The 27844-nt window shown below is 44.7% G+C and overlaps 1 protein-coding gene across 4 annotated transcripts in view; it reads left to right on the top strand.

The window, feature by feature from the left end:
• LOC112215584 (partitioning defective 3 homolog) overlaps nucleotides 1-27844 on the top strand; it is a 595003-nt gene that overhangs the window by 240139 nt on the left and 327020 nt on the right. For all 4 annotated transcript variants that reach the window (XM_042299093.1, XM_042299095.1, XM_042299094.1 and 1 more), the window contains exons 4-5: nucleotides 13809-14005; nucleotides 23086-23217. In XM_042299093.1, the coding sequence (XP_042155027.1) occupies nucleotides 13809-14005; nucleotides 23086-23217 (329 nt within the window). The remainder of the gene's footprint in view (nucleotides 1-13808; nucleotides 14006-23085; nucleotides 23218-27844) is intronic.

A 27844-nucleotide genomic window follows, 5' to 3' on the forward strand; every position in this document is an offset into this window, starting at 1 on the left:
GTAATTATCTTTAAAGTTCTGAACCCTCATTGGTTTGAATGTTGTTTTGTATAGTTAAAAAAAAAACTTAACATGAATTGGGGTATTTGCAAACCATGCCCCAAGATATTCTGAGCCCCCACCTCTACATTGTGACCTGTGCTAGGCTTGGTGTGGGCTATCCTGTGCTAGGCTTGGTGTGGGCTGACCTGTGCTAGGCTTGGTGTGGGCTATCCTGTGCTAGGCTTGGTGTGGGCTATCCTGTGCTAGGCTTGGTGTGGGCTGACCTGTGCTAGGCTTGGTGTGGGCTATCCTGTGTTAGGCTTGGTGTGGGCTGACCTGTGCTAGGCTTGGTTTGGGCTGACCCATATTGGGCTAGTGCCTGCTAACCTGTGTTGGATTGTGTAGGCTAGCCCGCGTTGGGCTGATGTGGGGTTGGTGTGGGCTAGCCCGTGCTGGTCTGATGTGGGATTGGCGTGGACTAGCCTGTGCTGGGCTGATGTGGGATTGGTTTGGGCTATCCTGTGCGGGGCTGACATGGGATTGGTGTGGGCTAGCCCGTGCTGGGCTTGGTATGAGTGTTGTGAGGGCTATCCCTTGCCCACCAAATACCCACATGGGGCCAGAATTGGGATTAGGGCGTGTTCTTTTGTGTTGTATCATTACTGAACCCTGACCTTGTAGTTCCTGTGTTAGAGAGATGTAATGGAATTTATGAATGACACTGCATCGCATGGCGCACTGACTGAGATGTATTACTACTGTTTCCTTAGGCCTGTAGCTCAAGACCACTACTAACGGAAAAATAGCATTATGACAATAGCAATAGCATTTCAGACCTGCAGATCTGTTTGCTTTGTTGATTAGCAACTCTGAGGACATCGGCTTAGTTTGGTCTGGTCTGGAGGTTGGTTAGAGGCTGGGGGTTGTTTTTGTTGGGTGTCACGTACACACGTGTCTCTCCAGGGTCTTCCTCCCTTTGTTCCAAATGACGACCCAGATGAGTCACGTTTAATTTGGGAAGGGGGATCTAAGTTCCCTCCTCACCGTTTTCTTCCAATGTCTGGGAAGCTCCCTGAGAGCAACTGCAGCAACAGAGATATCAGAGGGAGAGAGGACAGCTCCTTAGTTTGTTGTTGTTGTGTCTGGTCATCTGTGTATGTCTGCTTGGCGGACCCATCCAAGGGCTTGAGAGAGTTCTCTCTCTCAGTAAATCGTTTGGCTTGCTTCTCTGTCAGGACGGTAAAGACTCTCTCTCTGTCGGATGGGATTCATTTTGAGTGCTACAGCTTACTGATCTTGAGTCAATCACACTTTTCCAATTTGTGTCTTTTCAGAGCCTCTACATCGTTGGGAAAGTGGTTGTCCTCTCCTAAGTGGTTGTCCATTTCATCTTCCACTCTTTCTGTAGGGTCAAAGGCTGCTGGTTATTCATGGTTAATATTTTGTGAAAATCTGTCTTTATGACTTTACATCAGATTAGAGACAAATATTAGGCGGCCCTTGGGCATGAGAGCCAGAATGTTCTATTTAAAATCTCCATTCTTCACTCCCTGTCTCTAGCCTGAGTTGGTTCCCACTACTCTGGGTCTGCGTCCCAAATGGCACCCTATTCCCTATATAGGGAAAGACACACACTCTGGTAAAAAGCAGTGTACTATATAGGGAATAAGGTGCCATTTGGGACTGAGCCTGGAAGTCCATCTCAGTCCCCTGTGGTGGCCCCTCTGTGCCCCAGTGGCAGATGTGAATTCAGGTCACACTGATATATTCGGCAGAGGTCCCCTCTCCTCTCACTAGGGACATCAATATGGACTATGTGGCTAGGAGACTGAGGTATTTAAATAAGCATGCTGTCTGCCTGACATATTTTATTTATTGCTTCGAATAATTCAAACTTCTCAATTCTCTTTGCCAAAAACAGAAGGGTTTTTGAGAAGCACAAGACAATGCTCAGTCACGTTAGAATTCCGCAGTCAATGATGAACAGCATAGCATCTGAAGAGAGAGAGAGAGAGAAATAGAGAAAGAGAGAGAACAAAAGAGGTAGAGCGAAAGAAAGAGAGGGAGAGAGAGAGGGGGTTCTAGGAGGAGCCAAAAGAAAATGTCTCCTCACCTGCCTGATAGCCATCCAATCTTCCCTGTCCAGTGTCCTCTTCATAACCTTATCAGTATTCCCATGCATTAGCTCCCACCTATCTCCATTACACTGCATTGGCAGCCAGTCAGGGCCACTCTAACTCTGGCAGGTATCTACGGTGGCAGGACACTAAGGACACACTGTACTCCCTGCCATTTAAATGATTGGAAACTTCCAAGTAATACATTAAAGCTCTGGCTCCGCAAGATAAAGTTGTTTGTGCCATGCTATGTTATTAGAGCAGGTTGAGAGAGGTAGCAAACGCAAGGTTTCTAGAGAGACGGAAGGGGATGGAGACGGTGTCCTTTACTCACCTTGGTGTAAACTGCGCAATTTAATTGACAGTAAAAAAAAATGATACATCTATCTAGATAAACCTAAATCTTTATTTGTGTAAGGCTTTGTTTGTTGTACGCACATTAGGAGTACATTTATTTATGTTTGATTGCACTTTTGCCCCCGCTAGCTACATGGAGAGGAATAGTCAAGTAAATATTAATATTAATGTTTTCCTACAAACAGAGAGAGAGATGAGGGTTATCCCTATGAGATCTGACCTCTAGAGAGAGGGAGAGACATGAGGGTTATCCCTATGTGATCTGACCTCTAGAGAGACAGAGAGAGAGAGATGAGGGTTATCCCCATGAGATCTGACCTCTAGAGAGACAGAGAGAGAGAGATGAGGGTTATCCCCATGGGATCTGACCTCTAGAGAGAGAGAGATGAGGGTTATCCCCATGAGATTTGACCTCTAGAGAGACATAAAGAGAGATGAGGGTTATCCCCATGGGATCTGACCTCTAGAGAGACATAGCGAGAGATGAGGGTTATCCCCATGGGATCTGACCTCTAGAGAGATATAGAGAGAGATGAGGGTTATCCCCATGGGATCTGACCTCTAGAGAGACAGAGAGATGAGGGTTATCCCCATGAGATTTGACCTCTAGAGAGACAGAGAGAGAGATGAGGGTTATCCCCATGAGATTTGACCTCTAGAGAGACAGAGAGAGAGAGAGAGAGAGAGAGATGAGGGTTATCCCCATGGGATCTGACCTCTAGAGAGACGGAGAGAGAGAGAGAGAGAGAGAGATGAGGGTTATCCCCATGGGATCTGACCTCTAGAGGGACAGAGAGAGAGATGAGGGTTATGCCCATGGGATCTGACCTCTAGAGAGACAGAGAGAGAGAGATGAGGGTTATCCCCATGAGATTTGACCTCTAGAGAGACAGAGAGAGAGAGAGAGAGGGATGAGGGTTATCCCCATGGGATCTGACCTCTAGAGAGACAGAGAGAGAGATGAGGGTTATCCCCATGGGATCTGACCTCTAGAGAGACAGAGAGAGAGAGAGAGAGAGAGAGATGAGGGTTATCCCCATGGGATCTGACCTCTAGAGAGACAGAGAGAGAGATGAGGGTTATCCCCATGGGATCTGACCTCTAGAGGGACAGAGAGAGAGATGAGGGTTATCCCCATGGGATTTGACCTCTAGAGAGACAGAGAGAGAGAGAGAGAGGGATGAGGGTTATCCCCATGGGATCTGACCTCTAGAGAGACAGAGAGAGAGATGAGCGTTATGCCCATGGGATCTGAAATCTAGAGAGAGAGAGAGAGAGAGAGAGATGAGGGTTATACCCATGAGATTTGACCTCTAGAGAGACAGAGAGAGAGAGAGAGATGAGGGTTATCCCCATGGGATCTGACCTCTAGAGAGACAGAGAGAGAGATGAGGGTTATCCCCATGGGATCTGACCTCTAGAGAGACAGAGAGAGAGAGAGAGAGAGAGAGAGATGAGGGTTATCCCCATGGGATCTGACCTCTAGAGAGACAGAGAGAGAGATGAGGGTTATCCCCATGGGATCTGACCTCTAGAGAGACAGAGAGAGAGATGAGGGTTATCCCCATGGGATCTGACCTCTAGAGAGACATAGAGAGAGAGATGAGGGTTATGCCCATGGGATCTGACCTCTAGAGAGACAGAGAGAGAGAGATGAGGGTTATCCCCATGAGATTTGACCTCTAGAGAGAGAGATGAGGGTTATCCCCATGAGATCTGACCTCTAGAGAGACAGAGAGAGAGAGAGAGAGATGAGGGTTATCCCCATGAGATTTGACATCTAGAGAGACAGAGAGAGAGAGATAGAGAGAGATGATGAGGGTTATCCCCATGGGATCTGACCTCTAGAGAGACGGAGAGAGAGAGAGAGAGATGAGGGTTATCCCCATGGGATCTGACCTCTAGAGGGACAGAGAGAGAGATGAGGGTTATCCCCATGGGATCTGACCTCTAGAGAGACATAGAGAGAGATGAGGGTTATGCCCATGGGATCTGACCTCTAGAGAGAGAGAGAGATGAGGGTTATCCCCATGAGATTTGACCTCTAGAGAGACAGAGAGAGAGAGAGAGAGAGAGAGAGATGAGGGTTATCCCCATGGGATCTGACCTCTAGAGAGACAGAGAGAGAGATGAGCGTTATGCCCATGGGATCTGAAATCTAGAGAGACAGAGAGAGAGAGAGAGAGAGAGATGAGGGTTATACCCATGAGATTTGACCTCTAGAGAGACAGAGAGAGAGAGAGAGATGAGGGTTATCCCCATGGGATCTGACCTCTAGAGAGACAGAGAGAGAGATGAGGGTTATCCCCATGGGATCTGACCTCTAGAGAGACAGAGAGAGAGAGAGAGAGAGAGAGAGATGAGGGTTATCCCCATGGGATCTGACCTCTAGAGAGACAGAGAGAGAGATGAGGGTTATCCCCATGGGATCTGACCTCTAGAGAGACAGAGAGAGAGATGAGGGTTATCCCCATGGGATCTGACCTCTAGAGAGACATAGAGAGAGAGATGAGGGTTATGCCCATGGGATCTGACCTCTAGAGAGACAGAGAGAGAGAGATGAGGGTTATCACCATGAGATTTGACCTCTAGAGAGACAGAGAGAGAGAGATGAGGGTTATCCCCATGGGATCTGACCTCTAGAGAGACAGAGAGAGAGAGAGATGAGGGTTATCCCCATGAGATTTGACCTCTAGAGAGACAGAGAGAGAGATGAGGGATGAGATTTGACCTCTAGAGAGACAGAGAGAGAGATGAGCGTTATGCCCATGGGATCTGAAATCTAGAGAGACAGAGAGAGAGAGAGAGAGAGATGAGGGTTATACCCATGAGATTTGACCTCTAGAGAGACAGAGAGAGAGAGAGAGATGAGGGTTATCCCCATGGGATCTGACCTCTAGAGAGACAGAGAGAGAGATGAGGGTTATCCCCATGGGATCTGACCTCTAGAGAGACAGAGAGAGAGAGAGAGAGAGAGAGAGAGATGAGGGTTATCCCCATGGGATCTGACCTCTAGAGAGACAGAGAGAGAGATGAGGGTTATCCCCATGGGATCTGACCTCTAGAGAGACAGAGAGAGAGATGAGGGTTATCCCCATGGGATCTGACCTCTAGAGAGACATAGAGAGAGAGATGAGGGTTATGCCCATGGGATCTGACCTCTAGAGAGACAGAGAGAGAGAGATGAGGGTTATCACCATGAGATTTGACCTCTAGAGAGACAGAGAGAGAGAGATGAGGGTTATCCCCATGGGATCTGACCTCTAGAGAGACAGAGAGAGAGAGAGATGAGGGTTATCCCCATGAGATTTGACCTCTAGAGAGACAGAGAGAGAGAGATGAGGGTTATCCCCATGAGATTTGACCTCTAGAGAGAGAGATGAGGGTTATCCCCATGAGATCTGACCTCTAGAGAGACAGAGAGAGAGAGAGAGATGAGGGTTATCCCCATGAGATTTGACATCTAGAGAGACAGAGAGAGAGAGATAGAGAGAGATGAGGGTTATCCCCATGGGATCTGACCTCTAGAGAGACGGAGAGAGAGAGAGAGAGAGAGATGAGGGTTATCCCCATGGGATCTGACCTCTAGAGAGACAGAGAGAGAGATGAGGGTTATCCCCATGAGATCTGACCTCTAGAGATACATAGAGAGAGATGAGGGTTATCCCCATGAGATTTGACCTCTAGAGAGACAGAGAGAGAGATGAGGGTTATCCCCATGAGATTTGACCTCTAGAGAGACAGAGAGAGAGAGAGAGATGATGGTTATCCCCATGGGATCTGACCTCTAGAGAGACATAGAGAGAGATGAGGGTTATCCCCATGGGATCTGACCTCTAGAGAGACAGAGAGAGAGAGAGAGATGAGGGTTATCCCCATGGGATCTGACCTCTAGAGAGACAGAGAGAGAGATGAGGGTTATCCCCATGGGATCTGACCTCTAGAGAGACATAGAGAGAGAGATGAGGGTTATGCCCATGGGATCTGACCTCTAGAGAGACAGAGAGAGAGAGATGAGGGTTATCCCCATAAGATTTGACCTCTAGAGAGACAGAGAGAGAGGTGAGGGTTATCCCCATGGGATCTGACCTCTAGAGAGACAGAGAGAGAGATGAGGGTTATCCCCATGAGATTTGACCTCTAGAGAGACAGAGAGAGAGAGATGAGGGTTATCCCCATGAGATTTGACCTCTAGAGAGAGAGAGAGAGATGAGGGTTATCCCCATGAGATCTGACCTCTAGAGCGACAGAGAGAGAGATGGGGGTTATCCCCATGAGATTTGACCTCTAGAGAGACAGAGGGAGAGATGAGGATTATCCCCATGAGATCTGACCTCTAGAGAGACCTAGAGAGAGATGAGGGTTATCCCCATGAGATTTGACCTCTAGAGAGAGAGAGAGAGAGATGAGGGTTATCCCCATGAGGTCTGACCTTTAGAGCGAGAGAGAGAGAGATGAGGGTTATCCCCATGAGATCTGACCTCTAGAGCGACAGAGAGAGAGATGGGGGTTATCCCCATGAGATTTGACCTCTAGAGCGACAGAGCGAGAGAGAGAGATGAGGGTTATCCCCATGAGATCTGACCTCTAGAGCGACAGAGCGAGAGAGAGAGATGAGGGTTATCCCCATGAGATCTGACCTCTAGAGCGACAGAGAGAGAGAGATGGGGGTTATCCCCATAAGATTTGACCTCAAGAGACAGAGAGAGAGATAGATGGGGGTTATCCCCATGAGAAGCGACCTCTCTGTGATGCATGCTGGTCTACAAAGTCCTGTCTGCCCTAGGCTGCTCCTAATCCCTTCACTGTAGGGCCAGATTACACCTTCATCTTGTTAGGAGCCCTCAGAGGCCCTGTGTGCGTGCGCCACCCCAGTGAATCCGAGATCGATGCCTGGTTCGTCTTGAGTGGTCCTCGTGGTTATTTAACGTGGGACCATCCCGTTTTCTATTCTACATCACTAATCCAATCAGAAATGATTTTTTTTGACGTGTCGTATCATATTAGTAAAGAGCGCCGGAGAAAGGAGAGACCTGTGATAAAATGCCCTCCAAAAACACACAGGGACGCCCCACTCAATATTACCTACAATCCTCCACTGGTCCCACGTTAGAGTATGTTGGTATGGATATGTGTGTGTGTGTGCGTGCGCGTGCATGCGCGTGCGTGCGCGTGCGTGCGTGTGCGTGCGCGTGTGTGTGTGTGTGCGTGTGTGTGTGTGTGTGTGTGTGTGTGTGTGTGTGTGTGTGTGTGTGTGTGTATGTGTGCGTGCGCACGTGTGTGAGGACAGAATTTTAACGTTTCTGAAACGATGAGATTGCTGACCGTCTTCATATCAGTTTGCCATCAATGTCGTCTCTCTAACTTTCTCATAACAGGGACGGCCTGTAAAGCCTCACAGCGCTTGTGTTGTCTGCCTGGGAGTGATGTCAGAGGTTTAGGAGCGGTTGGCATGACTTATGTAACACTGCCCCAGACCCGCAGTCAGTGGTTCAGCTGGAAGCCGGGATGAGTTGACATTAAGATGGATGTTGTCGTCATTTGCGGAAGAGTCAGAAAATCCCCTTGTGGGCAGCGAATGCCTTTTGTTGGGAATGAAAATGACCTTCAAAATAATACCCTGGCGAGGCCTCAGATATGAATCCATGACAAAACCTTCACATAAACACAGTAAAGCCACAAGTTACAGTCGTGGAACATATGGTTTTAGACGTGCTCTGAAGGGTTTGGTGAACATACCATCAAAGGGAGAGGGAATGAAATAAGTGAGTGGCTCTGTAAGAACAGGGCCAGTTCAGCCTGTGTGCTCAGAGCTACCTGGTTGAACCCGGTAATATACCTCTAGATTTCTTATTTGTTCATGCGAGGCTGCTTAAAAGGGAATAAAGAGAGGGAGATATGTCTGTCTGCCTCTCCCTCTGTGTCCACCGCCCCCCATTCACAGTGATCATACACATCTGGTCAATATTTGAACATTTCCCATCTCCAATCCCTTTCTCCCATGGATTTCAGAGCCACTTTTTGCCCACTCTAGGATGAGAGGAGTGAATAAAAGCAGAAGAAAGAAAGCCATACAGTATTCAGGGTAGGGTGATAGGTCATCGCCCTGCCCTAACCGTCATCTGTGATTATCATTACAGTGTAGATGGAGGCTTTGTAGGTCTGGGTGTTGAAGAATATCCCTCTCTGCATCCAAGGTCTATTATGGATGTGCTTGTATAATATACAGTATGTCAAAGCTCACTAATATGAGTCCTTGCCACAGCAATTTGTAACATCATTTATTGAGGCCAAGTCCATGCACGCCAATGTCATTTCATCATCGTCTCTCTCGCTCTCTCTCTCATCAGCCTCTCTCTCCCCTTCCCTCCCTCTCTCATTTCCTCTCCCCCTCCCTATTTCCTCCAGTCTTGTCTATGCCTTGTGGTAATAATCATTTAATATAATCCTGGACGGACGTGGAACGGGGGAACAGGGGTGTGTGTGTATGTGTGTGGGGGGTGTTATATAATTACAATCCCTCCGAGGTGGCTCGTCATTCGAACCCTGAACTAGACATGAACTGGCCATTGACAGGGAAGGACCGTGTATTAAAAATCATTATTGAATTCCTTGGGCCATAATTTAGGAATAACATAGCTGAGACCCAGTTCTCTCTCTGCATGCCTCCTAGTCATCCTGACACACACACACACACAGAATCAATCATGCACCTTCACACACTCCCACACACACAGAGTGTAGCTATCAGATGGGAGGCAGAACGTGGGCATATGCTGTCTGAGTATCTGTTGAAAGATGACAGGTGGTTGCCCTGGTATTTGCATAATTATGTATGTTGCGAGCAGGACTGTATCAAGCCGTAAACAAATCCATATGGCCTTTGGAGGACCAAAGCACTTCACCCCACAACTACTTACAATTTAAAACCAGGGATGCCAGGTGTAGTGTGCAGTACCTGGCAAGAATCCTTCTCATGCATGGGAGAGCAATAGAGAGTGGTATCGCAGCATATGCAAAGATATCCTACCCACGTCAACACCCATTTTAAAGTATGAGGGCTACTCTGGCTCGTTGGCCACTCCATGTCTTTATCCCATATGGCACCATAATCCCTATATTGTGCACTGCTTTTGACTAGAGCTCTATGGGCCCTGATCAAAAGTAGTGCACGAAATAGTGAATATGCTGCCATTTGGTACTCAGTCCTTGTGTCCTGTGATCAGTGAGAAGTGTCATATGAGGATGGTGATGAAGATGAAGGAGAGGTTACAGAGAGACAGGCCATTATCAGTGAGGAGACCAGGCCTCCCAGTACTGTTCTCTTTCCTCTCTTCACTATAAACTAAATCTTTACAACATTTATTTTTCCTCATCAATCTACACACAATACCCCAAAGTTTTTAAATACGTTGTGTTTAAGTTGTGTTAAATACGTGTTTAGACCCTTGGCAATGACACTCTAAAGTGAGCTCAGGTGCATCCTCTTTCCATTGATCATCCTTGACATGTTTCTACAACTTGATTCAGCTGTGGTAAATTAAATTGATTGGACATGATTTGTAAAGGCACACACCTGTCTATATAAGGTTCCACAGTTGACAGTGCATGTCAGAGCAAAAACCAAACCAAGAGATCAAAGGTATTGTCCCTAGCGCTCCGAGACAGGATTGTGTTGACCACCAAGAGTCCTCCTAGAGCTGGCTGCCCGGCCAAACTGAGCAATCGGGGAAGAAGGGCTTTGGTCAGGGAGGTGACCAAGAACCCAATGATCACTCTAACAGAGCTCCGGAGTTCCTCTGTGGAGATGGGAGAACCTTCCAGAAGGACAACCATCTCTGCAACACTCTACCAATCAGGCCTTTATGGTTGAGTGGCCAGACGGAAGCCACTCCTCGGTAAAAGGCACATGACAGCCGGCTTGGAGCTTGCCAAAAGGCACCTAAAGACTCCCAGACCATAAGAAACAAGATTCTCTGGTCTGATGAAACCAAGAGTGTTCTGCCAAACAAGACCTCAGGAAAAAAAATTTGTAGACCTCCACGAGTGTGGTTCATTCTTGGGAGCAATTTCCAAACGCCTGAAGGTACCACGTTCATCTGTACAAACAATAGTACGCAAGTATAAACAACATGGTACCACGCAGCCATCATACCACTCAGGAAGGAAACGTGTTCTGTGTCCTAAAGATGAACGTACTTTGGTGCAAAAAGTGTGAATCAATCCGTGAACAACAGCAAAGGACATTGTGAGGATGCTGGAGGAAACAGGTACAAAGTACCTAAATCCACAGTAAAATGAGTCCTATATCTGTAACGGCAGATCTCCTCTTCGTCTGAAGAGGAGTAAGGATCAGACCAAGATGCAGCGTGGTAAGTGTCCATAATGTTTTTAATACAAACACTTGAACACTCGAACAAAAACAATAAACGATAACGTGAAATCTACAACAACCGAAACTGTGGCGACAAATACTCACACGGAAACAAACACTCACAAACCAACAGTGAAACCCAGGCTACCTAAGTATGATTCTCAATCAGAGACAACTAACAACACCTGCCTCTGATTTAGAACCATACTAGGCCGAAAAAGAAACCAAACATAGAAAAACAAACATAGACTGCCCACCCCAAATCAGACCCTGACCATACTAAATAAAGACAAAACAAAGGAAATGAAGGTCAGAACATGACAATATCGACGTAACCTGAAAGCAAACCGCCATAAAAAAAAACAGACTGCGGTTTGCTATTGCACATGGAGACAAAGATCGTACTTTTTGGAGAAATGTCCTGTGGTCTGATGAAACAAAAATTGAACTGTTTGGCCATAATGATCATCGTTATGTTTGGAGGAAAAAGGGGGAGTCTTGCAAGCCGAAGAACACCATCCCAACCGTGAAGCACGGGGGTGGCAGCATCATGTTGTGGGGGTGCTTTGCTGCAGGAGGGACTGGTGCACTTCACAAATAGATGGCATCATGAGGCAGGAAAATTTGGTGGATATACAGTGCCTTGCGAAAGTATTCGGCCCCCTTGAACTTTGCGACCTTTTGCCACATTTCAGGCTTCAAACATAAAGATATAAAACTGTATTTTTTTGTGAAGAATCAACAACAAGTGGGACACAATCATGAAGTGGAATGACAGTTATTGGATATTTCAAACTTTTTTAACAAATCAAAAACGGAAAAATTGGGCGTGCAAAATTATTCAGCCCCCTTAAGTTAATACTTTGTAGCGCCACCTTTTGCTGCGATTACAGCTGTAAGTCGCTTGGGGTATGTCTCTATCAGTTTTGCACACCGAGAGACTGAAATTTTTCCCATTCCTCCTTGCAAAACAGCTCGAGCTCAGTGAGGTTGGATGGAGAGCATTTGTGAACAGCAGTTTTCAGTTCTTTCCACAGATTCTCGAATTGGATTCAGGTCTTCTTTATGGATTCAGGTCTTCCCCCACAAACTTCTTTATTATAAGATGTTGCCAACAAAACAATAAACATCCAAACGAAAATGTGACGCCAACATAGTGCTCACAGGCAACTATACATGGACAACTACCCACAAATACAGGTGGGGAAAAAGGCTACCTAAGTATGGTTCTCAATCAGAGACAACGATAGACAGCTGCCTCTGATTGACAACCACACCCGGCCAAACACACAGAAATACAAATCATAGAAAAAGGGACATAGAATGCCCACCCAAATCACACACTGACCAAACCAAAATAGAGACATATACAGCTCTCTACCTTCAGGGCGTGGCACATTGCTCACATGGAGCGCGTAAATAATGGTTTGAAATAAAACAAAACTTGTTTCTCATAAGTGTAGAAGGTTGTGAACTCTGCAAATAACATTTCCACTCCGAGAATGTGAACGGTAAATTGCTGTAATTAATACATGCATTAATAGAAATTAATGTAACCAAATGATAGGGATTAAAGCTAAATTGTCTGTTTTACAAACACTAGGCTTCCATAAAAGTGTACATCAGCCAACACTGTGTAGCCTATGCTACAATTCTACTTTGCGAAATAGTAGGGCATTTTTCTTGTCTCGCCTAGGACCGGGCCTGACCATTTGACATAACAATAGTGCGTTATAGCCCTCAGAGCCGGGAACAACCTACTGCTGTTGAATAATTAATGATGGTCAGACACATCCCAACCTTTTCTCATAGAAGACCAATATATCTATTGACTGTATAAGTCCACACATCAAAACATTTGTTTTACTGAACTGTCATAACCTATAGCAATCTACATCCCCCTGCATAGCTCCTCCAGCATCACACGACAGCTGGAAAGAGGAGGAGATGTAGAATCTTTAATAGACAGACTAAAGTTAGCAATACAATTGTTTATAATCGTTAGTAAACACTCACGCTATTAGATAAAGTTAATAAAAATACAAATAAAATCCTAAAAATGGATGTATGCCTATTTAAACGGTTTTGACGATTATTATGTTTTCATAACGTCCTCATCCATAACCGTCAGTCACACGGTTCTTCAATTACCTGCCCGACACGCACTTGTATATGGCTGGCTGCCTGGGGTCGGCCTCGGCTTGCAGACACAGTAGAGTACATGCCCTGTAGTTGAATTCCATTACAGTTCCGGGACAAGCAGGGAATAGCTCTCTACTATCTGTCGTCACGGGCCACAGCCAAGCTAAACGGCCCACAGTTCAGTCTAATGTTTCATTGGGGCTCAGAAGACCAGGCACGGCAGCTTCTCAACTATTTCCCCATGTGTTTTACAGTCGCACAATAGCCTGCCCGATAGTTACTATGTGAGATGTTGTTGGTTGGTATTCTGGTGGAAAATGATACAGTGACAGTCAGCACATAGGCCATCATTGTAAAAAATAATTTGTTCTTAACAGACTTGCCTAGTTAAATAAAGGTAAAAAAATGTTTAAATAGACCCTGTAGTGTAGAGACTTGCAGTCAAGGAGTAAGTCAATATTTATTAAGCAGTAACAGCGCTAATGTGTTTTTCAGGTGTACTGTACAATATGTGATATGCTAACCTTTCTCTGTGTCTCTCTCTCTCTCTCTCTTTCCCCATTGTCTCTCGCCATCTCTTTCTGTCTCTCTGTCTCTGTCTCTCTCTCTCCCCTCTTTCTCTCTCTCTCTCCCCTCTTTCTCTCCCTGTCTCTCTCTCCTCTGTCTCTCTTTCCCCTCTCTCTCTCTCTCTGTCTCTCTCCCCTCTGTCTCTCTGTCTTTCTCTGTCTCTCTCTCTCCCCTCTGTCTCTCTGTCTCTCTCTCTCCCCTCTGTCTCTCTCCCCCTGTCTCTCTCCCCTCTTTCTCTTTGTTTCTCTCCCACTTCCTTCTCTCTCTAGACATGCCTCTCCATGTTCGGCGCAGTAGCGACCCCTCTCTGGTGGGCCTTCCCCTGGGTGACCCACATACAGCACCGGAGGAACCATCCCGTAAGAACCCCACACGATGGTCCACCACGGCAGGCTTTCGCAAGCACAACCACCACCACAGCCACAGCCACAGCCAAAACACTGGGACCAACAGCCTGGAACGCAAGGTACAGTAACCCAAAACCTAGACTTATCCTAACACAGCCATAGCCAGAACACAGGGATCAAAAGCCTGGTACAGTACAGTGAACTATCCCAACCTCATGACCTAGGTCATGTCCAGTAGGGACAAAATATTTTGTAACAGGGAGGTACTACTCATTTACAATGGTGCCCTGATGACAGCAATACAACAAATTCTATATGATCAATACAAATAAAATGAACTACAAATTACAGAATCAACATGACAGCTTCAAACTTCACATTTGACATGAAATCCAAACATTTGCAATTCTCATTTAATTCATTAAACATTAAAGTCCTAAACTGCCCTAGAGGCACCCGAGAGTCAAGATGTAGGGAGTTTTGTAGGCTATTCCAAAAGTGGGGGGCATTCAAACTGAAGGCGGATTTACCTAGATCGGTACGTACTAGTGGAACCTCAAGAGATAACCATCCCTGTGAATGGATTTGGTGTGTCATATTTTTACATTTTAACAGTGAAGTGAGGTAGGTCGGAAGCTTCTGTTGTAGAGCTTTATAAACAAAAAGCGAGTAATGAAGTGATCTACAGGACTTAAATGAGGACCAATAAAAAGTGTGTGTTTTTGTTGTCCATTTTGGTACGGTGTGCCCTACTGAACACGACTCTGGTAGTACCACCCTGCCTGAAATGTCATTCAGCTTCAAGGATGCAGGTCCTTAACCCCTTAGTTAATCCTTTACCCACCACTTTTAGGAAGCGAACCCCTATTCTTTATTGAAAAGAATGAAGATCACAGCTTTGAGCATATATTCTTTGTTCTAATTTACTTTTGAGGGTCGTCGGATGTGAACCAGAAGTGGATGTGAAAAGATTATTTTAGGGTTCATCCTCGCCGAAGCTTAAAAAAGAACAGCTAGGCCTATTAACTAGATCAAAATGGCTGCCGACAAGCCTTTAGTGCTTTGAAACAACTGATATTCCAAATGAGATGGAGGGAAGAAGGGGAAGATGGAGTGCTCAGAATGTGACACAGCAACCCTCGACATGATTAGAGCGTTGGCTGATAATCCTATTTAAAAGCACTTTAGTTGTCACCGGCGCCATAATCTTAGTGCACGCCGCTCGTCGCTTCCAAGAGGCTACGGGGGGAAAACGGAGACATAAATAATACATTTGTTATTGTACCTTTCATTTGGTGGCAGAATACAGACTTTTTGGTTTAATATCATAGGCTTAAGCAGATGGAGTCAGTTGCATTGTTGCTAGATTTGCCTCTGTCTATTTTCATCTGTTAATGACTTGATGTTAAATACAGTATATTTAGCCCGCTCTGGCTATAGAATATTTCATCTAGGCAGAAAGTTGAATCTAAAATGAAACACGCTAACAAAACATCAATACTATTCATATTTTACCGACTAATTTCGGACCAAAACATATGGACAGAAAATGTACCATATTTTCAAAGACCCGTTGGCTTTGTCTACAGCTACTTGATTTGAGCGTCGCACGCCATGTTCCACTCTTTATATTTGCTCTATTTCCTATGACTCCAACAGATGAATCGTCTATTTTTCCTACATCATCTCAACATAGTGATATATAGCCGATGGGACTCTTGATTCATCAAGCTAGCATTGTAAAATCTTGACGTTCCTCAATGACTTTACAATGCATCTGTCAACTCTGCTCCCTCCTTTCCTCTCTCCCCTTAGCTAGCTAAGCCTTTGTGCTTAGCACCGAGCACTAAACAGGTTTAGCAGAGCCAGCAGTAAATACGTGCTCGATGATTTACAGCCTCTCTGGGTTTGTGTTTTCTGTGTCGTTTTATAAGTCGTAAAGAATTCAAGAGTGGACTCCTTTGTCTCACGTCTGCCTGTGTTGTGCTGTGTGAACGGAGCACGGCTTGTGTGTTGTGACTGTGATGGTTATCATTGAGACTGGGCGTCTCAATAGGCCTCTGACCCGTATCTTTATGGCCCTGACTGCACCCCCTTCCCTTCCTTCAGCCTCTCTCTCCGGGCCTCCTTCCTCCTGTCCTTCCTCAGCCGTGGCCTTTGGTCACGCTGCGTTCAGCTCGAGTAATCCACATGGATTGTTTTAGCGTACAGGAGACATACAGGATCTCCCTCGGGAGTGTTGCCGGGCAGAACTTTCTGGAGTATCTAGTGCTAGGGCTGTGGTTGTCATGACATTTTGTCAGCCGATGATTGTCAAGCAAATAACTGCCGGTCTCACGGTAATTGACTGTTGATGAACATAAACACATTTGGCATCCCCAAGCATCCACCCATAGCCTACAAGCCACTGATGCTGACCTTTCAAGTCAAATCACATTTTACTGGTCACATACACATGGTTAGCAGATGTTAATGCGAGTGTAGCGAAATGCTTGTGCTTCTTGTTCCGACCATGCAGTAATATCTAACACGTAATCTAACAATTTCACAACAACTACCTTATACACACAAGTGAAAAGGAATGAATAAGAATATGTACATATAAATATATGGATGAGCGATGGCCGAACGGCATAGGCAAGATGCAGTAGATGGTATAGAGTACAGTATATACATATGAGATTAGTAATGTAGGGTATGTAAACATTATATATAGTGGCATTGTTTAAAGTGACTAGTGAGACATTTATTACATCTAATTTTTAATTATTAAAGTGGCTAGAGATTTGAGTCTGTATGTTGGCAGCCGCCACTCAATGTTAGTGATGGCTGTTTAACAGTCTGATGGCATTGAGATAGAAGCTGTTTTTCAGTCTCTCGGTCCCAGTTTTGATGCACCTGTACTGGCCTCGCCTTCTGGATGATAGCGGGGTGAACAGGCAGTGGTTCGGGTGGTTGTTGTCCTTGATGATCTTTATGGCCTTCCTGTGACATCGGGTGGTGTAGGTGTCCTGGAGGGCAGTTAGTTTGACCTTGGTGATGCGTTGTGCAGACCTGTACCCTCTGGAGAGCCTTACGGTTGTGGGCGGAGCAGTTGCCATACCAGGCGTGATACAGCACGACAGGAGGCTCTCGATTGTGCATCTGTAAAAGTTTGTGAGTGTTTTTGATGACAAGCCTGCTGCGCCTTCTTCACCACGCTGTCTGTGTGGGTGGACCAATTCAGTTTGTCCGTGATGTGTACGTCGAGGAACTTCAAACGTTCCACCTTCTCCACTACTGTCCCGTCGATGTGGATAGGGGGGGGGGGGCTCCCTCTGCTGTTTCCTGAAGTTCACGATCATCTCCTTTGTTTTGTTGACATTGAGTGTGAGGTTATTTTCCTGACACCACACTCTGAAGGCCCTCACCTCCTCCCTGTAGGCCGTCTCGTCATTGTTGGTAATCAAGCCTACCACTGTAGTGTAGTCTGCAAACTTGATGATTGAGTTAGAGGCGTGCATGGGGAGTACAGGGAGTATAGGAGAGGGCTGAGAACGCACCCTTGTGGGGCCCCAGTGTTGAGGATCAGCGGGTTGGAGATGTTGTTTCCTACCCTCACCACCTGGGGGCTGCCCATCAGAAAGTCCAGGACCCAGTTGCACTGGGCGGGGTCGAGACCCAAGGTCTCAAGCTTAATGACGAGTTTGGAGGGTACTATGGTGTTAAATGCTGAGCTGTAGTCAATGAACAGCATTCTCACATAGGTATTCCTCTTGTCCAGATGGGTTAGGGCAGTGTGCAGTGTGATTGCGATTGCGTCTACTGTGGAGCTATTGGGGTGGGAAGCAAATTGGACTGGGTCTTGAGTGTCAGGTTGGGTGGAAGTGATATGATCCTTGAATAATCTCTCAAAGCACTTCATGATGACGGGAGTGAGTGCTACGGGGCGATAGTCATTTAGCTCAGCTGTGGGTTACACTAGTTAATTTAGCAGACAAGATTTGCTTAGAATTTTGTGGCATTATTTTATATTATTTAATAGTATGAAGGATACAATTGAACAGAGCTGAATAAAATATCAAGGATATTTTCTCCAAACGATTTGAAGCCCATGTGGCTATTCTGTGATGAGCTGTGAACAAAGAAACAGGTATACTCAGTTATGTCATTTTAGTTGTGATACAATCGTTGGGCTATATGTTCTGATTTTTAATACATTTCGTCAGCCAACAAGATGAATAGGCCTAGCGAACTGCAAAAGCCCTAGCCTATGTCAATTTACTATCCCCCATAGTACAGAAGTTTACCTATTTTGTGCGAGAAATAAGTATTCCAAACATAGTCTGGGACAGTTGTGGGATGTGATAGATCCCAAATTAATACAACCACTAGCATGAAAAAAACTGTTTTAAGCAATGAGCCTGACACAACAGATCAGGACATTGATAAACTATCCACACACCGCTGTAGGCTATGAGCACAAATGTTCCATTAGCAGGAAAACACCATTCTCAAAAGGGATCGCAAATGCGATTATAAAGGTGCATTTTTATGTGAAAATGATCACATAAAATCATATGTGATTCCCCAAACATGACACGTACACACTGCGTGTGTATGCCAGTCAGGCTGTACGCCATTGTAAAGAGGATTAATGTGCTTCATTTTAAGAAGTTATTTGGCCACTTTCATTGTGATACAAATCTTATCTGAACATATAGGCCTATGGGCTAGGCTACATGAGGTATATGACTATGATTTTAAAAAGTCACAAAAAAAGGCATGTGCTGTTTCTTGCCTTAAGTTGGGCATCATACATAAGTGATAATATATCATTCACAAGTGATAGGCTTATATTGTCACCCATCAGACTATTCTTGATTTAATCTTGTTTTTACATATACTAAATAATGTACAGTACCTGTCACGCCCTAACCTTAGAGAGCCATTTTATTTCTCTATTTGGTTAGGTCAGGGTGTGATTTAGGGCGGGCATTCTTTGTTGTCTATTTCTTTGGTTTTGGCCGAGTATGGTTCCCAATCAGAGGCAGCTGTCTATCGTTGACTCTGATTGGGGATCATACTTAGGCAGCCCCTTTTCCCACTTTCTGTTGTGGGATCTTGTCTTTTTGTTGCATGGTTTTACACTACTAGCTTTACATTCGTTGAGTTGTTTATTGTTTTTTGGTGGAACATTTCAAATTAAAGGAAAATGTACGCCTACCACCCTACACCTTGGTCTTATTCCGACGACAGCCGTAACAGTACCAGTCAAAAGTTTGAACACACCTACTCATTCAATTTCTTTATTTTACTATTTTCTACATTGTAGAATAATAGTGAAGACATCAAAACTATTAAATAACACATATGGAATAATGTAGTAACCAAAAAGTGTGAAGCAAATCTAAATATATTTTAGATTCTTCAAAGTAGCCTCCCTGTGCCTTGATGACAGCTTTGAACACTCTCAACCAGTTTCACCTGGAATGCTTTTCCAACAGTCTTGAAGGAGTTCCCACATATGCTGAGCACTTGTCTGCTTTTCCTTAACTCTGCGGCCCAACTCATTCCAAATCATCTCAATTGGGTTGAGGTCGGTTGATTGTGGAGGCCAAGAAATCTGATGCAGCACTTCATCACTCTCCTTCTTGGTCAAAGAGCCCTTACACAGCCTGGAGATGTGTTGGGTCATTGTCCTGTTGAAAAACAAATGATTGTCCCACTAAGCGTGCTGGTTCAGTGTGCCTTGAATTCTAAATAAATCACTGACAGTGTCACCAACAAAGCACCCCCATGCCATCACACCTCCTCCATGCTTCATGTGGGAACCACACATACGGAGATCATCCGTTCACATACTCTGCGTCTCACAAAAACACAGCGGTTGGAACTGAAAATTTCTAATTTGGACCAAAGGACAGATTTCCAACGGTCTGTTGTCCATTGCTGGTGTTTCATGGCCCAAGCAAGTCTCTTCTTCTGTGACGACCCTCCCACTCTGTCTGCCGTATTCTCTCTCTTTGCTCTTGTTTTCCTTATTAGGATGTCGGCTGGCGGAGCTGGGAGGGTCGTCAGCGACATGGGACCCACCTGGGCTCGGGTGTGTCCCAGCGTAAATGCACCACTTCCCCATTTATTGAGGAGACTCTCCATGCAGACACACTGATAGATTTTGCTTGTGGCTGTTTTGCTTGTTTGCGTTGGCACCTTCAACACCCCTCATTATCACATTTATGCAGGCAACCACTCACTTACACTATTGATTATTGACTACACACACCATTATTAATTGTATTTAGTTTACTTTAGTTAAGGAATAACAAAATATATTTATTGTCTCCACGTTGCCTCCCTTTTTGTTTCGAACTTCGAGACGGTTCGTGACGCTTCTAATTGGTGTCCTTGGTTTCTTTGCAGCAATTCGACCATGAATGCCTGATTCATGCAGTCTCCTCTGAACAGTTGATGTTGAGATGTGTCTGTTACTTTAACTGTGAAGCGTTTATTTGGGTTGCAATTTCTGAGGCTGGTAACGCTCATGAACTTATCCCCTACAGCAGAGAACTCTGGGTCTTCCTTTCCTGTGGTGGTCCTCATGAGAACCAGTTTCATCATAGCGCTCAATGGTTTTTGCAACTGCACTTGAAGAAATGTTCAAAGTTCCTGAAATGTTCCGTATTCACTGACCTCCATGTCTTAAAGTAATGATGGACAGTATTTTTTGATTTGCTTATTTGAGTTGTTCTTACCATAATATGGTCTTGGTATTTTACCAAATAGGGCTATCCTCTGTATACCACCCCTACCATGTCACAACACAACTGATTGGCTCAATTGAAGGAAAGAAATTCCTCAAATTAACTTTTAACAAGGCACACCTGTTATTTTAAATGCATTCCAGGTGACTACATACACTTAATGAAGCTGGTTGAGAGAATGCTAAAAGTGTGCAAAGCTGTCATCAAAACAAAGGTTGGCTCCTTTGAAGAATCTCAAATATAAAAACAATTTTGATTTGTTTAACACTTTTTTTGGTTACTACATGATTCCATATGTGCTATTTCATAGTTTTGATGTCTTCACTATTCTACAATGTAGAAAATAGTAAAACTAAAGTGAAACCCTTGAATGAGCAGGTGTGTTATAACTTTGAACTGTTACTGTATGTGTGAAATTTGTTTTGTTTAAAATGTACCGTTATTAAGCACCTGTCTCGAAACGGGCAGGGGGAAAAATGTATGTCAAATGTATGTCATCTATGCACTTAAATAGCGAATGGAGGACACTTTTCCCCTGGTTCATTTTCATGCCAACCAGGTAGGCTATACTCCTCTTGTAAATATAAGCAATGTTGAGAAATAAATATAGTAGGCTTAGCTTACAGAAAGCTGATGGGATCCTCCTCTTTTTAGTAGAGGCCATGACTCTGTTTTCTCGTGTACAAGTGCATTCGGAAAGTATTCAGATATCTTGACTTTCTCCACATTTTGTTACATTACAGCCTTATTCTACAATTGATTCAATTGTTAGTTTTTTCCTCATCAATCAAGCTCTGTCAGAGTGATCATCAGGTTCTTGGTCACCTCCCTGACCAAGGCCCTTCTCCCTCGATTGCTCAGTTTGGCCGGGCAGCCAGCTCTAGGAAGAGTCTTGGTGGTTCCAAACTTCTTCCATGTATGAATGATGAAAGACACTGTGTTCTTGGAGGACCTTCAATGCTGCAGACATTTTTTGGTACCCTTCCCCAGATATGTGCCTTGTCACAATCCTGTCTCGGAGCTCTACGGACAATTCCTTCATCCTCTTTGCTCGGTTTTTGCTCTGACATGCACTGTCAACTGTGAGATCTTATTAAGACAGGTGTGGCTTTTGGAAGGTTGCAAGTTCAAACCCCCGAGCTGACAAGGTACAAATCTGTCGTTCTGCCCCTGAACAGGCAGTTAACCCACTGTTCCTAGGCCGTCATTGAAAATAAGAATTTGTTCTTAACTGTCTTGCCTGGTTAAATAAAGGTTAAAAAATAAAAAAAATAAAAATTAAAATTGGGTAGTTATCTAATGACCGTCAGCAGCATCAGAGCTTGGAGAAGCCTATTTACCGTGACTAAACAGTCATGTGGAATTTGATTGCCGTCATGACTCGTGACTGCCAGTGTGGTGGTATTACGGTCACCGTAACAGCCCTATCCAGCGCATGTTGTCCTGACCGACATAGTGACGGAGCAGCTGTGGGTCGGCCACGCTGGTCTAGACTGGTCTGACAGTCTGTAGCCACCAGCGGTATCACAAAAGGACAGGCACCACACACAAACACATGTGCTGCCTGAAGCCAACAGCAGCCTTGGTCTGTAGGTTTTCTAGGCCGAGACTGGCCTGACATGTCTGTCTGGACTGTGAACCCCCCTCTACCTGTGTTTGCTCTATAAACTTAAACAAATGGATGTCTAATTAGCATAGCCCGTGGGTGTTTGATTTCACCTTCACAGGAAATGTTTTTGAGAGGTTCTTAATTCTCTTTGCGTACCAAAGGGCACCATATTCCCTAAACAGTGCACTACCCATAGGGCTCCAGGCAAAGGTTGGTGCAGTATGTTGGGAATAGTGTGCCATTTGGGATGCACACTCAATATGATAGTAGAGCTAAGCTGTGGTCCAAGGCGCCAATCGGCTCCCGGTGACGTGGCCAGGCTATTAGTGACAATAATTTAGCATGTGTGTGTGTACTGGGATAGGAATTAACTGTATCAGTGTGTGGCTCATCGCCAAGATAAGCTAGACTACCTGCCAATCACATTACAGCTATTTAACAGCATCACAATCTCATCTGTCATGTCAGCATGGAATTGCTTAGCGCAAAGTAGCGCTGGACGATGTGCACTTTATCATACTTTGGAGACGTCGTACATGTACAATATAATGTATGTGTTTGTGTGAATACTAACAGATGATTATAGTGTGACTTTGTGTGTTAAACGTTGTCTCTCCATGTCTGCAGGGAAAATTAGGATTTGTGTGTGGACTTGTATCGAATGCTATTGTTGTAGTACAGTACACTGCATGTACCTGTGTATCAATCGAATACTATTGGTGTAGTACAGTATACTGCATATACTGTGTATCAATCAAATACTATTGTTTCATTACAGTATACTGCATGTACTGTGCATCAAAATGTGGTGTTAAACATTGCCTCTCCTCCGTGTGTGCATGGTAAGGATGTAGATGCGTACCGGAGTCTCCCTCGTGATTCAGCAGTTTGGGCCACCCAGTTCCAGAGAGAGACTGCCCGCTCCTCACTCAGCGCCAACCACCCCATGGTGGACCGTTGGCTGGACAGACAGGATCAGGTAGGACCATACACACACACACACACACACACACACACACACACACACACACACACACACACACACAGAGTAATAGAAAACTAGAAAAACTATCCAGCCAACTTTGGCCCTAACCCTAGTGTTACAACAACATCTACATTACTGATGTTCCGTCAGCCAGCCAGCTCTGGCCCTTAACCCCGGGGTTCGTTTACATGACATTGTGCTTTCAATGGAGCTTTCAGAGACCAATATTGCAGTATTTCCGTTTTACAGTATGTCTGTTTTTTTTGTCTCTCATTTTGACTGACTGGTCTTCCTACTGAAGGATGAGAGAAAAAGGAAGAGGGCTTGAAATAGTGGAACTTAAATAAAACGGCAGACAGTCTCTGTGGAGCTCATAAATGACCTTGAAGGTGTGGGCCAAGTAGCTCTCGATCCTCGCTCGATGGGAAAGTATTTATTCCATCTCTGTCTTTCACACATTCCTGCCTCTCCTGCTATTTCATTGTCTGCCTGTCTGTCGATACATCAGTCGCCTGGCTGCTGGGACTGTGTGGGAGGTGTTTAAATGATCCTCCGCCACAAAAAGAGATGGAAAGAAGAGAGAGTGACGGGGAGAGAGAGTGAGACATAAGTTTGCAGCTAGGCATTTGTTTGTTACTGCATATTAATGAATATTAGATGTTTCATCACTAGAACCGCTGAAGCACTAATTTGGACTACTCATGAATTGAATTGTTTTATTACTCCGCCATTTTGAATTATTCCCCCCTCCGTCCTTGACTTTTCCTTAATAAGTTCATATAACACACTGCAGTTGTTTTGAATCTTAATGTCACCAACAGAAGTGGAGTTATAACTAGTTTTAAGAGGGCATGTCGTTTTTTCAGCAGTTGTCCCCCGCTGCGCCTCCTCCCGACAGTAGGGCCTGCTACGCTCCTTCTCCTGACAGTGAAGGTGCTGTGCCCAGTTGATTATTGATAATTGCCTCAAAATTGAATCTAAACTTGACCTGTACCGAAACTAATTTCCACACAAACAGTGCATTCGTAAAGTATTCAGACCCCTTGACTTTTTCTACATTTTGTTACTTTACAGCCTTAATTTAAAATGGATGAAATAGTTTTTTCCCTCTCTCATCAATCTACTCACAACACCCCATAATGACAAAGCAAAACCAGGTTTTTAGACATTTTTGAAAATGTATAACGTTTTTAAAACCGATATCACATTTACATAAGTATTCAGACCCTTTACCCAGTACTTTGTTGACGCACCTTTGGCAGCAATTACAGCCTTGAGTCTTCTTGGCTATGAAGCTACATGCTTGGCACACCTGTATTTGGGGAGTTTCTCCCATTCTTCTCTGCAGATCCTCTCAAGCTCCGTAAGGATGGATGGGGAGCATCTCTGCACAGCTATTTTCAGGTCTTTCCATAGATGTTCGATTGGGTTCAAGTCCGGGCTCTGATTAGGCCACTCAAGGTCATTCAGAGACTTGTCCCAAGCCACTCCTGTGTTGTCTTGGCTGTGTGCTTAGGGTCATTGTCCTGTTGGAAGATGATCCTTTGCCCCAGTCTGAGGTCTTGAGAGCTCTGGAGCAGGTTTTCATCAAGGATCTCGCTGTATTTTGCGCCGTTCATCTTTCCCTCGATCCTGACTAGACTCCCAGTCTCTGCCGCTGAAAAACATCCCAACAGCATGCTGCCACCACCATGGTGCCAGGTGTCCTCCAGACGTGAGACTTGGCTTTCAGGCCTAAGGTTTTAATCTTGGTTTCATCAGACCAGAGAATCTTGTTTCTCATGGTATGAGAGTCTTTAGGTGCCTTTTGGCAAAACTCCATGCGGGCTGTCATGTGCCTTTTACTGAAGAGTGGTTTCCATCTGGCCACTCTACCATAAAGGCCTGATTGGTGGAGTGAAGCATACATGTTTGATTACAAACTATAGTTTTGGCAAGTCTGTTAGGACATCTACTTTGTGTTTGACACAAGCCATTTTTCCAACAATTGTTTACAGACAGATTATTTCACTTATAATTTACTGTATCACAATTCCAGTGGGTCAGAAGTTTACATACACTACGTTGACTGTGCCTTTAAACAGCCTGGAAAATTCCCGAAAATTGTGTCATGGCTTTAGAAGTGTCTGGTAGGCTAATTGGCATCATTGGAGGTGTACCTTTTCTCAGTGCCTCTTTGCTTGACATCATGGGGAAATCAAATAAAGTAAACCTCTGACCCACTGGGAATGTGATGAAATAAATCAAATCTGAAATAAATAATTATCTCAAATATTATACTGACATTCCACATTCTTCAAATAAAATGGTGATCCTAACTGACCCAAGACAGGGACTTTTTACGAGGATTAAATGTCAGGTATTGTGAAAAACTAAGTTTAAATGTATTTGGCTAAGGTGTATGTAAACTTCTGACTTCAACTGTATGTAATTAGGGTATTTCTGTTTTTTCTTAGTAATACATTTGAAAACATTTCCAAAACCCTTTTTCCACTTTGTCGTTATGGGGTATTGTGTGTAGATTGATGAAACCCCAAAAAAAGTCATCCATTTTAGAATAAGGTTGTAACTTAACAAAATGTAGAAAAGGGAAAGGTGTCTGAATACTTTCTGAATGCACTTTATGCTTTCTGTTTCATAGCCGTAACAAACAAACTCCTCGACTACAATTGATTGATCCCTGAATTGTGGTGTTTTTTTGTTTGGGTTTTTACATATAGCATACAGTAAAATAAACTAATGAAAATGCTATTGTGTTATAATAGTTTTTTCTAACATAACCAAATTAACATTGTTGTGTTAGCATATATGAAATGTATTAATTGCACTGTTAGACTGTTGCAATCAGAATGACTGCTCGTGAGCTCAGTGGTTCTGGTGTTAAATCTCTTATAGAGATTCACTCATAGAGGCCTAAACAAAGGCCTAAACAAAGGCTTCCAAAATGGCTGTGATTACAGGGCAAATGGACATGTTTACATATTACTGAGACTCGCTGCCACTCTAATCGGTCCCCTATATATATTTAATTGTTCGGGAACTTCTACCACATATCACTTAAACAGGACAGGACTCTCACTTAGGCGTGCAACAAATATAGCCACTTATTCCCTACATAGTGCACTACTTTTGACAAGGGCCCATAGGTCTCTGGTCAAAGGTAGTGCACTATGTAGTAGGGAATAGGGTGCCATTTGGGATGCAGGCCCAGATAGAGTAGGCCAGCTTGACTTGCATTGCCCTGCCGGATCCAATCCCGCCTTGGGTTATGCATCATCATTAAGGAGAGCCATCTTGCATGGAGAAGCCAATCAGCTCTCCCAGTGGGGGCTGTTTTTCTGGAGCTTTCTGATCCAGTGGAGCAGTCCTTCAGTCAGAGCCCCCACCAGCCCAGGCATAACTGACAGAGTCATCCATTTGGAGTCCACACCACCATTACGGCTGCATTGTGACCCAGATGAGCTGTCACATGCAAGGACCTCCAGCAGTACTCCAATTTTCAGGCCCTCTGACTCCTCATTTCATCCAGCCTCTATCATGCATTGTGATGTTGGCCTAGGCTGATGGGTGAAACCACATTAGAATACAGACCCCAACTGCCCCTCCTCCCTCCATCCCTTCTTCCTGTCTTCTACTTCAACCCCCATCCCCACCTTCTCCACCATTCCTTCTCCTCCCAGGGAAAGTAGTGATGTGGAATGACGGGGTCCATTCCTAAACAGGTGGCGGCATTGGCTTCTGGGATTCATCCTACTGCATTAGACCAGTGTCTTTACACGCTCCGCCTGCCTCCACATTCCACACTAGTCATGCCAAGCAGCAACATAGCCAAAAACCAGTCAGGCCCACTCCACTTTATCCCAACCCCACCATCAGGCTCTCCTCTCTGGGTTAACTAGAGGCTGTGGCAGCCTGAGTGCTCTGGGGCATAGAGTAGGATGGGCGTTAGGAAAATGGAGGGCCTTGCTGTAGCAGTCACTGTTTGTGACTTACACTATTGATTTATGCATCATATTTTTATTGCATCTTAATATCAGTGTTGAGGCTTGTTTTATGATGCTGGAGGAAGCTCCTCGTTTATGACGATGGCTCCAGAATCACCTCAATGAATTGCTGGTTTAAACACTCTGTTGATACAGTGAACCTACATACAACTGGTGTTATTGCCTACAGTATACTGCACAATGTGTTTGAATTCAGCGGAGGAGGTTGCATCTCTACCTGGGTTGAAATCACATTCATTGTCAGGGTTTTTATCGTCTTAGCAATCAGCCTCTCTCCCTTTGTTATGGTATATGTCCTTGTTTCTCAGTGACGGCCGTGTGGTTGCCAATGTTTTATCTCAAGGCCCGAGATAAAAATATGGTTCATTAAAACATCACACTGTTATGATCGGCAAAGCTGAGTGGAGATAATGAGTACGCACCCACGCACACACACACACACACACACACACCTATACACGCCCGCCCGCACACACACACACACACAAAACACACTCACACACACACACACACACAAAAACACACTCACACACACAGACAGACACAGACACACACACACAAAAACACACTCACACACATGCACACACACAAAAACACTCACACACACACACACACAC

Source organism: Oncorhynchus tshawytscha, linkage group LG16 (assembly GCF_018296145.1).
Source record: "Oncorhynchus tshawytscha isolate Ot180627B linkage group LG16, Otsh_v2.0, whole genome shotgun sequence".
NCBI classification, from domain to species: Eukaryota; Metazoa; Chordata; class Actinopteri; order Salmoniformes; family Salmonidae; genus Oncorhynchus; species Oncorhynchus tshawytscha.